The sequence below is a fragment of the Pagrus pagrus genome (genome assembly GCF_965226575.1).
Source record: "Pagrus pagrus genome assembly, chromosome: 9".
Classification (NCBI taxonomy): Eukaryota; Metazoa; Chordata; class Actinopteri; order Spariformes; family Sparidae; genus Pagrus; species Pagrus pagrus.
In genome coordinates, this window is record NC_140193.1 from 29,961,520 (window position 1) to 29,975,989 (window position 14,470).

Consider the following 14,470-nt stretch of genomic DNA (forward strand, 5'->3'; position numbering starts at 1 on the left):
GCCTCCTATTCTATGAGACCATCATATGTTTCATCATGGCTGTCCTGTCAGAACCACGTATCTCTTAAAAGTCAACTTTTAATGCTGTCAGAATAACAGCCTGTTTTCAGCTTCGTGACCATGCATTTTCCAGCTTATCCAATATGGTTGTAAGGCATTTTACTGATTGATACTGACTGAGTATGTCGTAGGTAGTACGTTGGTACTTAACTTGCCATTTCAGCATGTAGGTTGCTAACTTGGAGGTTCTTGTTGTTTCCTGTAGTGACAGACTAAAAACAGTAAAACGCAGATAGCAGTGGAGGAAATGCCACCTGAGATAGGCACCCGCTGGCAGATTTTCACTGTTAAATATCACATTAATGTTGATTTGGCACAAGGAATGTATGGAGGACACGGTAATGTGATGCAGAGAAGACGTAGTACTTAGGTATACTTCAGTGTGAAAAGTCTGCTGGTAATTACATAAATGTATTAGGTGGAATATCAGAATCAGAATCAGAAATACTTTATTGATCCCTGAGGGGAAATTGCTTGCGTTACAGCTGCTCCCATTCAAAAGTCTTAGAAAATAAGCAGAAAAATAAAAACTATAAATAAGCAAGAATAATGAAAATAGAATAGAAATATAAAAATTCTACATCCATATATACAGTGTAATAAATAATGCCACAGTTGAAATATGGGTCATTGCACATTATTTGTTGTAATTATTGCACATTAAATACAAAAGAGAGAAACAAAATGTCCAGTGTCCTCCTACTGGCTCAGAGTGTCTGACACAGAGCGAGGAGTTGAACAATTTGATAGCCGCAGGCAGGAATGATTTCCTGTGGCGCTCTGTGGTGCGTCTTGGTGGGATCAGTCTGGTGCTGAATGTACTCCTGTGGCTGTCCACCACGTCATGGAGTGGATGGAAGCCATTGTCCAAGATGCCATGCAATTTGGACAGCATCCTCCTCTCTGACACCACCCTCAGAGAGTCCAGCCCCACTCCCACAACATCACTGGCCTTGCGGATCAGTACTGCGGGTCATATACTGACTGAGTATGTCGTAGGTACAGTAGTACGTTGGTACTTAACTTGCCATTTCAGCATGTAGGTTGCTAACTTGGAGGTTCTTGTTGTTTCCTGTAGTGACAGACTAAAAACAGTAACACGCAGATAGCAGTGGAGGAAATGCCACCTGAGATAGGCACCCGCTGGCAGGCTGATAACAACAGTCTGCATACGCTTGTAGAGTTCTGATGGAGTATGCTGGCAGCATAACCACGACAGAAGTTTGAACTGTTGATGTTTTATGATTTTTACTTAAGAAATCTCTTCTCACTGTGCCTCTCTTTGTAACACGCATACTTCAACACTGTCTACAAACCATAATGTTAGATTTCTTTGTCCACAAGGAAATGATCCAGGATGTTTTCAAAGCATCATTTGGCCACATTCAATAGATCCGAAGAGGAAGAGAATGTAAACACTGGCTCAGCTTCCCTGGATTATAGCTTTACGGCCTCAGGTGAGTTTCTCTGACCACATACAGAGTTCCTACATTAATATTAGCATGTCATTCTAGTGCAGATCAAAGACCCTTACATGCAGCTGTAGTGCTGCTCGTGGTTGCTGTCATCCTGAATCAGCTTCAGGTGAAACTGTGTGCTTCAAACAGGCCGGGGTGTCATTTCACAGCCTTTCATCAGCTGCCTGCGGTGGATCAGCAATCATCATTTATTGAGCAATCCATTAGGAGTATTACTGCGAGACATTTTTCTTAGGAAAACTGCATACGTCATGATGGGTTTTACTCATCATAATAACTCTGCAGGACTAAGCTGTTCCCGTCATCGGTGTTTCTTCAGCTTTAGCTGTCTGAGTGGTTTTGGTCAATTAAAAAAATATATTTATTAAAATCTATTCATAACCCTGCAGAAGATTTTGTTATTTTATTTGACTTTGTTTCTGCCCATCAGCCTTGTCACTATGTTCCTATCTCTCCTCCCTCTCACTCTATAACATCCATCTCTCTTCTCCCATCTATCCCTTGTTGCCATACAAGGTAACTCTTGCAGCCAGAAACTACATTCCTGGGATTAACATATTTCCTCTCAGCTGCTCAGACAAATCATATCCACACTAGTTATAAATAACTGAGCGGGAGGAAACGTGGGGCTCAGGGGAAGACGTCCTGCAGCAGAAATGTTTTAGGACTGTAACATTCAAGGAGGTTTTTGTCAGTGCAGATTACAAAGATTCACAAAAATCACAGGGCACAGTTGGTACTATGGATTGAAAGACAAAACATTAGCTAATTCCTACAGGCATGAATTAAGAAATCTGGTTTTAGATTATGAAAATACTTTTAATGATTAGAAAACCTTTCCATCAGCATTGGGAGAAGATAAAGACTAAATTCTCATCCTTGGGTGAACTTTTCCTTTAATCCTGACCTTAATGCTAAACTTAAGCCTTGGGTCTTTGGAAAATTTGGACAATCTGCTCTAAAGGGGTATTTTTGTTTCACTTAATTTTGTGAACTCGTTATTTTTTTCTGAAATGTTTATCTCACAGACAAATTATTATTCAAATCTGAGTATTTTTATGTCTTAAAAAACATGTCTGGAGAAGATATTATTTTTCTCATTTTTTTTATTGTTAAATTCCTCATTTCTGTGTTTTGCAGTGCATTGTGGGAGATTAGTGGCTGTTGACACTCAAAATCGAGCAAAATAAGTATGTATTCTTGATTTTGTCACTTTTTCAGCATGGACAAAAGTATGTGGACAGCATTGCAGCGTCATGTGATTGTTGAACAATAACAAATAATCACGAAGCTGCTGCCATAACTGCTGCTCCTGTGAAAATGTCCCTCATGAGCCTGGCTGCAGGGATATTCTCCTATTGAGACATTAGAGCGTTAGTTAGGTCCAACATTTATGTTGGATGATAAAGTCTGGCTTAATGCAGTTGGTGGGGTTGAGGTCAGAGCTCTGTGCAGGCCAGTGAAGTCCCTTGACATAAAGTATAGACCCTGCTTTGTGCATGAGGACATTGGAGAAACTCTGTTGTCTAAAGTATAACTGTTTACTGTAACTATAGATGATTTATGTTAAGTAAACCTAAAAGACTTTAAGTCAAAATGATGAAAAAAGCCCCAGACCAAAGTACACAGACTATTTGGACTGCAGCTGCAAGCATCATCCACAGGAGGGCGCACACTGGCTCACTGTGAAGCAGCCCCCTCTGACACCACCTCATTTTCTCTCTCCTGTCACCCACCGACAGCATCAGGGTTTGTGGTAAACAAAGAGGCTTTAGAAGTGAATAACCGCAGCTGGGAGAACGTTCTGGCTGGACTCCCTTTGTGTTGTTGGGGTCACAGCGTTTTTCCACTGAGCTGAGCGTCAGCACTAACAGCAGCTGGCATGCTGCAGGCTCTTACTGGCAAATCCCACTGAGTCATCAGCAAGCTGCACCTCTTTGTCCGCAGGTTTAGCTGAGCTCTGTGACCTCTGCCGTGCACTCCTGTCAGCTCTGTGTCATAAGACCACCTATACCGACAGTCAGGAACAGTGGAGCAGGATACATACAGAATGTAGACCAGGCAGAAGAGGGCCAACACATGCTCAATATACAGTGTGTTCATGCACCTCAGAGTGATACCGCAGTATTCAAATCAAGTATTCGGTACCTCAAAACTCCAATGCAACTAATCTGATGTTGAGACCTTTTTACTCTGTGCTTAAATGGATTTGCAGACAAAAACTGATAAAAAAAAAAAAACTTCTGTACAGTCTTAACTTGATTAGTGCATGTTTTCCAGATGAATAAACTGTAATCATTCACGAATCACAGAAACCTTCACTAAAGGCTTACTCACTCATTTTGGAAGCATATTACTTTTACTTTATTTTTGTGGCATATTATTTCATTCATATATATTCCCAAAACCGACATGTATTAGGCCAGTCAAATAAACTGATAAATAATAAATTAAATAGACTGAGTGTAGTTTTAGTGTGTCTTCATCACATAAAAATGGTTGCCAGCTGGTCAGCTGAACCTGTTAGAATATACTTTATTTCATCCAGTTGGAAACTTCATAAAATCTGTAACCCACTGAATATGTGATGGTGGTGATTCTTGCTTCCACGTCTAACCAGGCGTCTAGTTACAAGAGAAGTGAAAGCCACTAAATTAGTTTGTTTGAATAAAGGTAATTCCCCCTGACAACACCAACAAATGATGATTTTAGGGATTATTGTCATCTTATTTAATAAAGCTGAAATGGTGGACACTGTGTAGGATTTTTGCGACGAGCTTCATCTTCAGAGAATTAGTCTCGTATTCTCAGACGACAGCATGAGGTATCAATATCTGTAGCATTAACATTACTGCTTAAAAAAAATGTGGTTGTATCAGATTTTGAGCAGGTTGGAAAAAGATTTGTGCTTTCCATGTTTTGTGTGTCAGAGAGGAGCTTGGTATGTAAAAGTTTAGAATCACTCAGCAGCACTACAACAGGTCTGCAGGGACAGAAATGTAAGCTTGATGTATTCTTTTCATCGTCTTGAATACAAGAGTGATGTGCTGAAATGTTCTTTTGTTACAGCTGTGCCATTTTTATAATTACTAGTAGTACTTATTACTTAAAACCTATTCACAAGCTCCAGGTGTATAATCATATAAGAAAAGAGTAAAAACTGTATCTGAGGTCTGTGTCTGTGCTGTGGGTGAACAGTGCTTCAGTTGTGAATCAACATTTTTAATTGAGGTCACTGATTCTTAGGTCCAGAAACAACATGTTCAGGTACCCTCTTAAAGGAATCTGTTACTGCTTTTATCGTGCATATTAGGGAGGTCTTAGTGTTGCTTTATTTAATTATTGACCAAGGCAAAATCTGCATACACGAAAGCTGCCGTTTGTTTTGCCAGAATGCCTCTCGTTAATGCTGAGTTGAGAGACTTATCTGCACAACATGCTTCTACCTCAGCTTGTTGTGAGGTAAGTTTGTTTTGTGCTGTTCCCTTTGTGCCACTGGGAGGGAGGAGGTCATGTGGCTCTGCTCAGTCGTCCTCCAGATTCCACATTCTTCACATGAACAGTATATTATGTATTCTACTTTTATCTGATATTTTGTCATATAATTTTATTTTTCATTTTACAAAAGCCAAGAAGGCTCCAATGTTGGATATGTGAAAGTTATCGAACTGGGAGAGCTTCAGACTTTATGTTGAATAAATCAGAATTTCTTTCAATATACAAAACAGAACATGGATGAGCACACTGAGCACAATCCTTTTTTATTAAATTTCCAAACAACAGTTATGTCAAACATGAACTAAAAGACAGACAATCTAATAGCTGGGGACGTGACGGAAAGAGCCCACACTGGGGTTGACGGCTGCCCACTCTGTGAAGCGGCGGTACTCTCCCCTCTCCAGCAGGTACTGGCGCCCGCGGTAGTTGGGGAGCTCGTAGAAGACCCAGGCACCCTCCGGCACCTGGACAGAGTGAACCTCTCGGAGGTTCCAGCGGTCAGGCAGGTTGCTCAGATCTTCAGTGCACTCCAACATCTGACCGCCAAAGTCAGGACGCTCGAACACACGAACCCTGGACACACTAGAAGGCTGAAAGACAAGGAGCAGGAAGTCTGTTAATCTCTGCACAAGGAGTGACCCAGCAGCTAAGAGAACAAAAATCTGAGAAAATATACAATATGCTTTGTATATGTTTGGTAAATTGTTGATTTTTTTTTTGCAACTGAAAACAAGATAAGGTTCTGAATTTCTCCTTTTTTCAATCTATTTTGATTAAACATTACATCTTGAAAAGAACCACCTCCCTCATGTTGCATGTGGCAGGTGGTGGGGTAGATAGTTGGACTCACAGTACAAAGAAAAGGGTTGTATACCATGTTCACATCATGGCGGACACAAGCACTCACATGACCTGACAGGACAGTTGCATGAATGCAGAGTTGCTCATGTGAGAGAAAAAAAATAGTGTACATCAACAACATAACACTTTATCTATTAAGTTTGGGTTTAATTACTTTGAACTAGGCACGTTGGCTGGCATCCATGTTGAAGCTGAATATATCACAGTTTTCAAAGACTGACCTGAATTCTGTTTACTGGGGTTTACATCCTGAGTCCTGTGTGGTTAAGTCTAGCCAGCAGAAACACTTTGGTTAAGATTAAGGGAAGTAAACGGTTTCATTTAAATGTTAATAAAGAAATTGTGTATATATGCGTTGTAAAAAATACCTAAAAATCATTCTTTGAGTAAAATTTAAAATATTGTGTTAAAATATTTCTTTGGTAAAAGTGAAAGTCATCCATACAAAATAGTTCTTGAGTATAACTCCTAAAGTACTACCTTGAAGCAGCATGCAATCTGCAAAGTAAGTACTGCCTGAAGTTACTGAATAAATGTAGTTGAGTAAAAAGTACAATATTTGCCTTCAAAATGTAGTGAAGCAGAACTATAAAGCAGCAGAAAATGGAAATGATCAAGTACAAGTACCTCAATACTGTACTTAGTTACAGTATTTGAGTAAATGTACTTAGTTACATTCCATAACTTTATTTCCCTAACCTGAAGCAAATGTTGGATGCCTAAACATAAACATAAAAACATAAAAATGTTTTTGTTGATAGGTGAATATTGTTGGAAAACACATACTACATACACAATCAATGTTTTGTCACTTGTTAAATTCTTGAATTAACACAGTTTCCTTATTATATTGAGAAAAACGTAATCGGGTACACGCTATGTTTCCCCAAAAATGTATTTGCGGTTGCAAATTCGTAGCACATTATGTGAATTTCCAGGAGACAGGCTTGAAATATCAACACACTGGTTAAACACACTGGTGAATTTGGAAAGACCAAACCTTTGCGAATCTGAAAATGGTCAGAGACTGACAAAATGGATGCCAGAGTTATTTATAGTGAGATTCATCAACATATTGGTTCATTCCAGTAAATCCTACATGCTATCACTTAAGGCTTCTCATATGTTTTCTGAAGGAACTCACGTTTCGTACGACCCTGCAGGACCTGATGCTGTCATTGTAGCCCATCCAGTGCTGGTAATCAGGATACTCCCCCTGGGTCAATATGTACTGGTAGCCCATGTAGTTGGGCCTCTCATACAGCACCCAGGTCCCGCTCTCCACACGAATAGAGTTGCAGCGGCTGAAGTGGGTGTTGAGCTCGGGACAGTCACTGTGACACTCATAATAGCGACCTTGGAAGTTTTTGTCTTCATAGAACACGATCTGGGAGAGGACAGTGGGTGTTCAGTGGATATTCTAAACCACTATAGCGTATTGTTTTTATCTACCCCAGCTCTGAGCACAGACAAGAAAAGTATGACATCCAACATCCATCTCATTGCTCGGTAAATAACAGTGATCTAACATGCAAACGTGCATCAAACAGCAACACAGTTCACATTAACATGTATTTCCACTACAAGTGTCGCTGGAGACAGACCTCTTCTAACAAACCAAATAATACAGACATGTTGGTCACAAGCATTATCTGCTCGTGTGCCTACCTTTCCCACATGGTCCATGTTTGGGCCTCACACTAACTAACTTGATAACTGTTTGTTAATCCCACCTTTCACATAGACAATATTGCCCACAGGCCTGCTCCAGATTTATATATACAGTGTATGTGGGCACAGTGAAATGCACTGCCAGGACCATCATTGTCATTTTAATTGCCTCAGCATTTATATCTGCACAATGGCTGATGCTGCAATTGTTTTAAAAATGCTTGGCTTTATACAGTGTTTACTCACTATTGCAACGGCTGACCTTTGGATCTGTCAAAGCCTGATTCCAGAAGCAATTTATTGATCCGATTAAACTGTCTCCTCTGCAGCTGGTACTGAGGCTGATGTGGTAAAGTTGGCTTGTGGCCACATAGTGCTGAGGTACAGTCTGTGATGCAGGCTACAGGTGTATTCAGACTGTCATGCTCCACCCGCTGGCCACATCCACACCAGAGCACACAGTCAGCTGACTGCTGTCAGACGAGCTGTGAAAGACCTGGTGGATGAAGGCTCATTCTATTCTATATTTATATCAATGGCTGAACGTGTTTACAGCCACCGAACTGCATGACTCATTACTGCAATGACTGGAAGCTGCCCTAGCTGACTGAAAGTTAAAGGAGAGATGAAATTGGAATGTGTTATTTTTGGTACTATGATTTTTGGGTCAGAGGATTAATCAATTAATTGAGAGAATAACTGTCAGATTTGTGAACAATAAAGATAATCCTAAATTGCAGCCCTATGCACAAGTCTCAGCAGTGCTCTGGCTGTGGCACAAATCTTTTTCTCTTCGAGGAACAAAGCTGATACTTACTGGTGGGCCAAGGGCCAAAAACAAACACCTTTTGTATTGTCAAGATGCAAAATGGTACTCGGATATTAAGTTCCCTTAACTGACTGATTTCCTGCCCACTGTGCTCATGTTGTGAAAAATAATCATTAATCCTTATACAGTACATCTAGAGAGCATTTTACCACACAAAAACAGCATCCACACCATCTTTTATATCATACTTAATTGCACTTTCATGTCATAAACTAATTATCATTTACCAGAAAACATCTGGCAGGCCAAACCAAACTTTATGGCAGGCCAACTTTGGCTCCACTTTGGGCAGCCGTGTTTTAACTGTAATACTATAACAAATCTTCATTTAGCCCTTCATGAGCAATTTTTCCCTTCACAGGAGAACATGAATGAATGAAGAAAAGCAAAGCAGTGTTGTCAAGTGCTTTATTGTTTGTGTTGAGACAGAAATCTGCCAGTTGCCCACAAATTGTCTACAGGCATTTTCAGTTAGCTGGTTAGTTAGTTAGTTTGTTTGTTTATTTGTTTGTTTGTCTGTCTGTTTTGGGATGAGTTATTTGTTGCACAAAGACCAACTTATTTGTACAAGCACTCTTTGACTGTCACTGTGAAAAGAACTGTGACCACACAAGAGCCTCTAATGATCAGGCAACTGCGCTGACCTGCAATTATTACAACATTTATATATGTGAGGGTAGACTAAATATTTGAAACGTTCCTCAGGATATGCATTCAGTTCAACAGTGTTACAAACTACATCCTCCAAAATGGCCATGAAGCTGACTTAACACTACTCTGAAAGAGTTTCAACAAATGTTGAACATCATGACTTGGATATAAGGATTAATTGCTATGTTGTTGTACTCGTCAGACTAATATTTTTAGCTCAGTTGTGCCCAATGAACTGCAAACTAATTGTACATTTTCTTACTAGTACTTGAAAACCAGTTGTCATGATATGTTCAGGTAAGTGTTAACAGTGCATACAGTAAGTATGATATACTGTACTCTACCTGTATTGTCAAAATAAATAATTAGTTGCATTATTTTATCATTCATTTCTCTTCACATTATATTCTATAATAAGAAAATGGTTGAATTAAACTTCACACAGGCACAAATAAACACTAGCGTTAAAGGAATTTATTGACTGTATTATATTACAGTACAAGAAACTTCAACTGGTTGACTTTCACAGCTCCATGATTCTCTTGATGGAGCCCACATTTGCTCTCGCTGCTCCCCACTCAGAGGAGGATCTGTACTCCCCTTTCTCCAGCAGGTAGTAGCGCCCACAGTAGTTGGGTTCCTCGAAGAAAATCCAGGAGCCCTCGAGGACCTTGCAGGACTGGACTTCCTGGCGGTTCCACTTCTCTTGGGTGGACTTCATGTTTTCTGTCAACTCCAAAGACTTTCCATTAAAGTTCGGAAGGTCGAACAACATCAGCTTGTACGGTCCTTTGGCCTGAAACCAAACCAACATGTTCAGTTTGATGCATGAGGAATACAGTGTGTGTGTTTTCTTGTTTCTTTTTGTTGGGGACTTACGTTTTTGACGACTCTGCAGGATTCAAATAAGAAATCGAAGCCTGACTCAATGTCTCTGAACTCCCCTGGACCAAGGAGAATCTGGCGCCCCGTATGGTTCTTATACTCATACAGAACCCACCAGCCACGTTCTACCTTGAAAGAGTTGCATCTGCGTATGTAGTGTTGCAGGTCAGCTGAGTCACAGTTGCATTCGTAGGACTTTCCCTGGAAGTCCCGTTCCTCGTAGAAGAGAATCTGGAAAGAAGGGAGTGAAACAGGATTATAGACTCAGAAACAAAATAAGGTTTATCTGCAGCTGTGTTTGTACATATTTGATAATACATTGATAAAACAGCTCATTTCTGTGTTTCTTGCACCCAATGTAGAGACTTAATAGCTCTCGTACCTATAAGGACATATTTAGAAAACTGTTAAAACTCACCTTCTCCATTTGTGGCACTTAAAACACTGGACTCTGTACCCAACGCAGTACTCTTTATACATGGCAGAGACAATACTACCAAATGCATGGTTAGCAGTGTATCTAACAGTTATTACTGCTTATTGTTCTTACTCACTGAATTGCCTTTCCACACACAATGGTTGTTTAGCCGTGCCAGGTATCTAAACCTCAGTCACAGCTCACTCCTAACTGATCTGAACTGTTGCAAAACATGTGTTTGAGTAAAGCAGTTTTATGCAAACTGATGACTCTGGTAACACAAAGTTATCAAAGGACAAAATATAAAGTTTAGGATTAGACTCGCTTTTGCCATTTAGTTTGGGTTGCATTGAACTTCTTGGAGGTTTAAAAAATGTTTCTGTAGACATATTTTTTGTAAATTATTTGGCATTTGGCACAACCTGAAATAATTTCTTTAATGTTGCTGCAATATTGTTTGTATGTGTCTTGCACAATCATTTAAGTCTGTAGGCAGTTTGGGGCCATCATGATAGTTCTGATGATAGAGTTGACCAGACTTATTTTATTTTTTTAAAAGTGTACCTGAAACTGTCCTTTTTCTGCTTTCCACATTATATTTATCACAAAGGCATATATGCACCAGGATTTCTAACTCTTCTGTTTATGGTTTTATTAAGTTAAGTTTTGACCACGCTGGAGAAAGTTAGAAAGTGATTAGTCATGAAATATTTGCACTGTAACTAACTTAGTCATACCAACAATTTGTAAGATGTTGCAAATTTTGGTGGCAAAAGATATTGAGGTATTCAAATATATATATATAATTTCGAGACCAATACAATAAAATAAATGTGTGCTTTTTAGATAATTTACAATATAGAGGAAACACATGGAAAAGAATAAGAGGAGGGATGTCCATGTGTTATCTGGATGTATATAATTGCTATGCTTTTCATGTCCTAATATAATTAAAATAAACAAACAGATATGCGTCTATCAATAATGTCAAATGCCAAAATTTAGAAAGTGATTAGTCATGAAAATATTTGCACTGTAAATATTGTTCTGCTGATATTGTTCTGATGTTGAACATCAATCCTTACTCACAGTTAAACAGACCACAAATTTATTTTGACATCCTTAAGCAGCCCATATTAATGGAATATGATTCACTCTCAAAATCAAAGGGGTAAAAGGGCAAATGACTATTTTATACCATATTCATTAAGAATAAAGGGCAAATAGTATCACAAACAGTGTTACCATCAGGTGGTTATGACTGGTTATATCAAGCAATCATTCAAGTTGTGCATAAAACTTCATTTATCTTCATCTACTAATTCAACAAGTGTTGGAGACAACCTCATGTTTTTCTGTATTTCTGTTTTTATAGCTACTGAGTCACTATTTTCTTATTAAAATAAAGCATTAAATTAAGTATATTTCTTAACTCAATTTTACTTCATTGTGTGTTAAATTGGCAGGTCTTTTTTACTGACACAGATATAAGACGTATACAAGTTTCTGTTGTGCATGACTTAAAGCTTTAAACATGAACATGATTTTTGGTCTGAAATTATGACATTGTGAAGTCTTCCTACATTTCAAATCAGGTGTAGACATCTTTGTGGCTCACTACCAGGCAATAAGTTAGTGTTGAATGTATATAGTTATCAGTTATCTTGCACTTGTCACATTGTTTTGTGTCTTGTTATAGAAGACCAGTATCTGCTAATGTTTGGCAGGATCTCACACCAGTCGGTCTTGAGATGTAGCGTCTTGTTTTTAATGTATGCATCTCTATGCCTCTCTAAAGCACTTTGAGTTGCCTTGTGTCTGAATATTGTGAAAAGAATAACCTTGACTTGCCTTGGTTAGACACTAGAGGACAAAACTATAAGTCATTGAGGTGTCACGTAAGTCATTAAAAACAATTCAGACAGCACTGTTTTCATTAAGGAAGACCTTTATTCATGTGTGTGCAACACAGGGTTCTGGGGAGACAGACGTCCAAATGGAAAAAGCTGGCAGGAGGATAAAGCCTTTCTCGAAAATAAACCTTTTGGAACTCTGAACTTCCAGAGGGGTTGAGGAACAACCTAAGGATTCTGGAACTTCAGTGTTATTAGGACTCTGGAACTCTGAACTTTTGGAATAATTTCAATTGGGTTAGAGCTTTGGAACCCTGAAGGGATTCTAGAACTCATATCATAGAACTCTGGGTTCTGAAGATTGATTTTCTTTGGACTCTAGAACTTTGGTGGCCTTAGCATTCAAATGACTCTTTTAGAGGCTGCAGAACCCTGCATGGCCGCTGCTGTTCTAGAGCTCTTTGATCATGCGGAAAGACCCCACAGCAGGGGAGGTGGCGCCCCAGTCTGTATAGTTGGGGTACTCGCCACGTTCCAGGAAGTACTGGTGTCCGTGGTAGTTGGGCTGCTCGTAGAGGACCCATGCACCATCCATCACCACACAGGAGTGGAACTCCTGGAACTTGAGAGCCTCGTAAACCGACGGGCAATCCTCAAAACACTCGGCCGCTTGGCCTCCGAAATCCTGCTTGTCGTAGAATCGGATCTTCCAGGACTTTCCATATACCTTAAAAGATTTTGAGAATTAAAGTTGATGAAATTATGTTAGTTTTTAGTATCTAAATCATTTAGCATTCAACTTATTTTTGTGTTTTCATTTACTTTGAGTTCACATCTACAAATGGGTTTGTTGGCAGTTTTCCTAGCTTCCTTCAATAACTGATGTGCATCCTCCTGCCAAATCATGAGCCTTTTATCTCTCCTTTTTGTCTGTTGGCCTTTGACTGATTATTGCTTGGTTGGTGCACTCTGTGGTATTTCACAGGAGCTGGGCACTCTCCTGCAAAAATTAACCCACAAATGTAAAACAACTGATGTTGTGTCCCTAACTACCCATATGTTACTTTATAATGTTTGTCTTAATCTATAGCTTGATGTAGTAAGCTTATCCCAGTTTAATGAAACTGGTGCATTAAGAATAGTATTATGAAACAAATAAGACAATCTTTACTAAAGGATGACTTTTTTAATACTTTGCTATCTTTTGGTTATTCTAAAAAGCATCGATTGAGCTTACATTTTTGATAGAGCGACATGACTTGATGCTATCATTGAATCCATTCCACTTTTGGTGATCAGGGTAGTCCCCGGGGCTCAGGATATACTGGTAGCCCGTGTAATTGGGACGCTCGTACAGCACCCAGCAGCCACTTTCCACCTTAATGGAGTTGCAGCGACTGAAGAAAGTGCGCAGGTCAGCGCAGTCAGCGCTGCACTCATAGCTTTGGCCTTGGAAGTTCTTATCCTCGAAGAAAACAATCTGGATGGAAGAAAACAGGACACATCCTGGTAAAATATCTTCCCTACATAGTAACAGATACAAAAACAGCATATTGTTAAGCCCTGCTGTCATTTAAATGACAACAAACTAGATAGAGACAGTTCACATGCACTAGATCCACTGACCGAACAATCTTGAAACCCTTTGGAAAATGACATTTGCTCCTTACCTTCCCCATTGTTACTGATATTGCTTGCCTCCCACCCAGCTGCAGCTGTGTTGAGGTTTATATCGAAATGCAGAATGTGCAGACGAGGGAAAGCTATTGTCATCTAAATTAGCCTGATTTGCATATCAGCAAAATGGTTTGGTCAAGTTTGATTTCCCTTTGTCCAGATGTGATGGCCTCATACCAAAGAATTGCCAAAACTGACATATAAAACTTATAAAAGCCAACAGCCATACTTATTGATAATCCTGTGTATTGTTTTCATCAGGTTCAGACGTATTGAAGGATTATTTGTTTGTTACTTAATCTCTATCGTCAACTATTTTTGTGGTAGAGGAAATTATTTGGTGACTTGTCTTCATTTTGGTTTTTTTCAAGATGAGATTACAGAATATCATCATGTTGGCGAGGGGCGACGCGGCCTTGGACAATGGTTGGAACCTTGGATCATTGAACATTAAACACTGAAACATGCACCATTGTTCTATGTTATGCAGTGGACCATTAAGTCAAAATATTACAGACAGAACTTAAACAACCAAGTGTGTAACACTGGACTTAACTTGTCTTTTCAGCTCATCCATATCTATTGGAAA

General features: G+C 39.3%; 3 protein-coding genes across 3 annotated transcripts; all 3 read right to left on the reverse strand.

Annotated features, from left to right (window-relative positions):
* Positions 1–5,353: 5,353 nt before the first annotated feature.
* On the reverse strand, positions 5,354–7,583 carry LOC311262156 (gamma-crystallin B-like; the record flags this gene model as incomplete). The annotated part of the gene is made up of 3 exons (XM_084361386.1): positions 5,354–5,626; positions 7,042–7,284; positions 7,566–7,583. 3 exons carry the CDS (start codon positions 7,581–7,583, stop codon positions 5,354–5,356), a joined length of 534 nt encoding a protein of 177 aa, XP_084217512.1.
* Positions 7,584–9,571: 1,988 nt separating this feature from the next.
* Positions 9,572–10,360, reverse strand: LOC311262157 (gamma-crystallin-2-like; the record flags this gene model as incomplete). The annotated part of the gene is made up of 3 exons (XM_084361387.1): positions 9,572–9,844; positions 9,928–10,164; positions 10,352–10,360. The coding sequence occupies 3 exons, from the start codon at positions 10,358–10,360 to the stop codon at positions 9,572–9,574; spliced, it is 519 nt and encodes a 172-aa protein (XP_084217513.1).
* A 1,976-nt stretch (positions 10,361–12,336) lies between these two features.
* On the reverse strand, positions 12,337–13,883 carry LOC311262158 (gamma-crystallin M2-like; the record flags this gene model as incomplete). Its single annotated transcript, XM_084361388.1, has 3 exons — positions 12,337–12,931; positions 13,442–13,684; positions 13,875–13,883. The coding sequence occupies 3 exons, from the start codon at positions 13,881–13,883 to the stop codon at positions 12,656–12,658; spliced, it is 528 nt and encodes a 175-aa protein (XP_084217514.1). The 3' UTR covers positions 12,337–12,655.
* Positions 13,884–14,470: the final 587 nt, after the last annotated feature.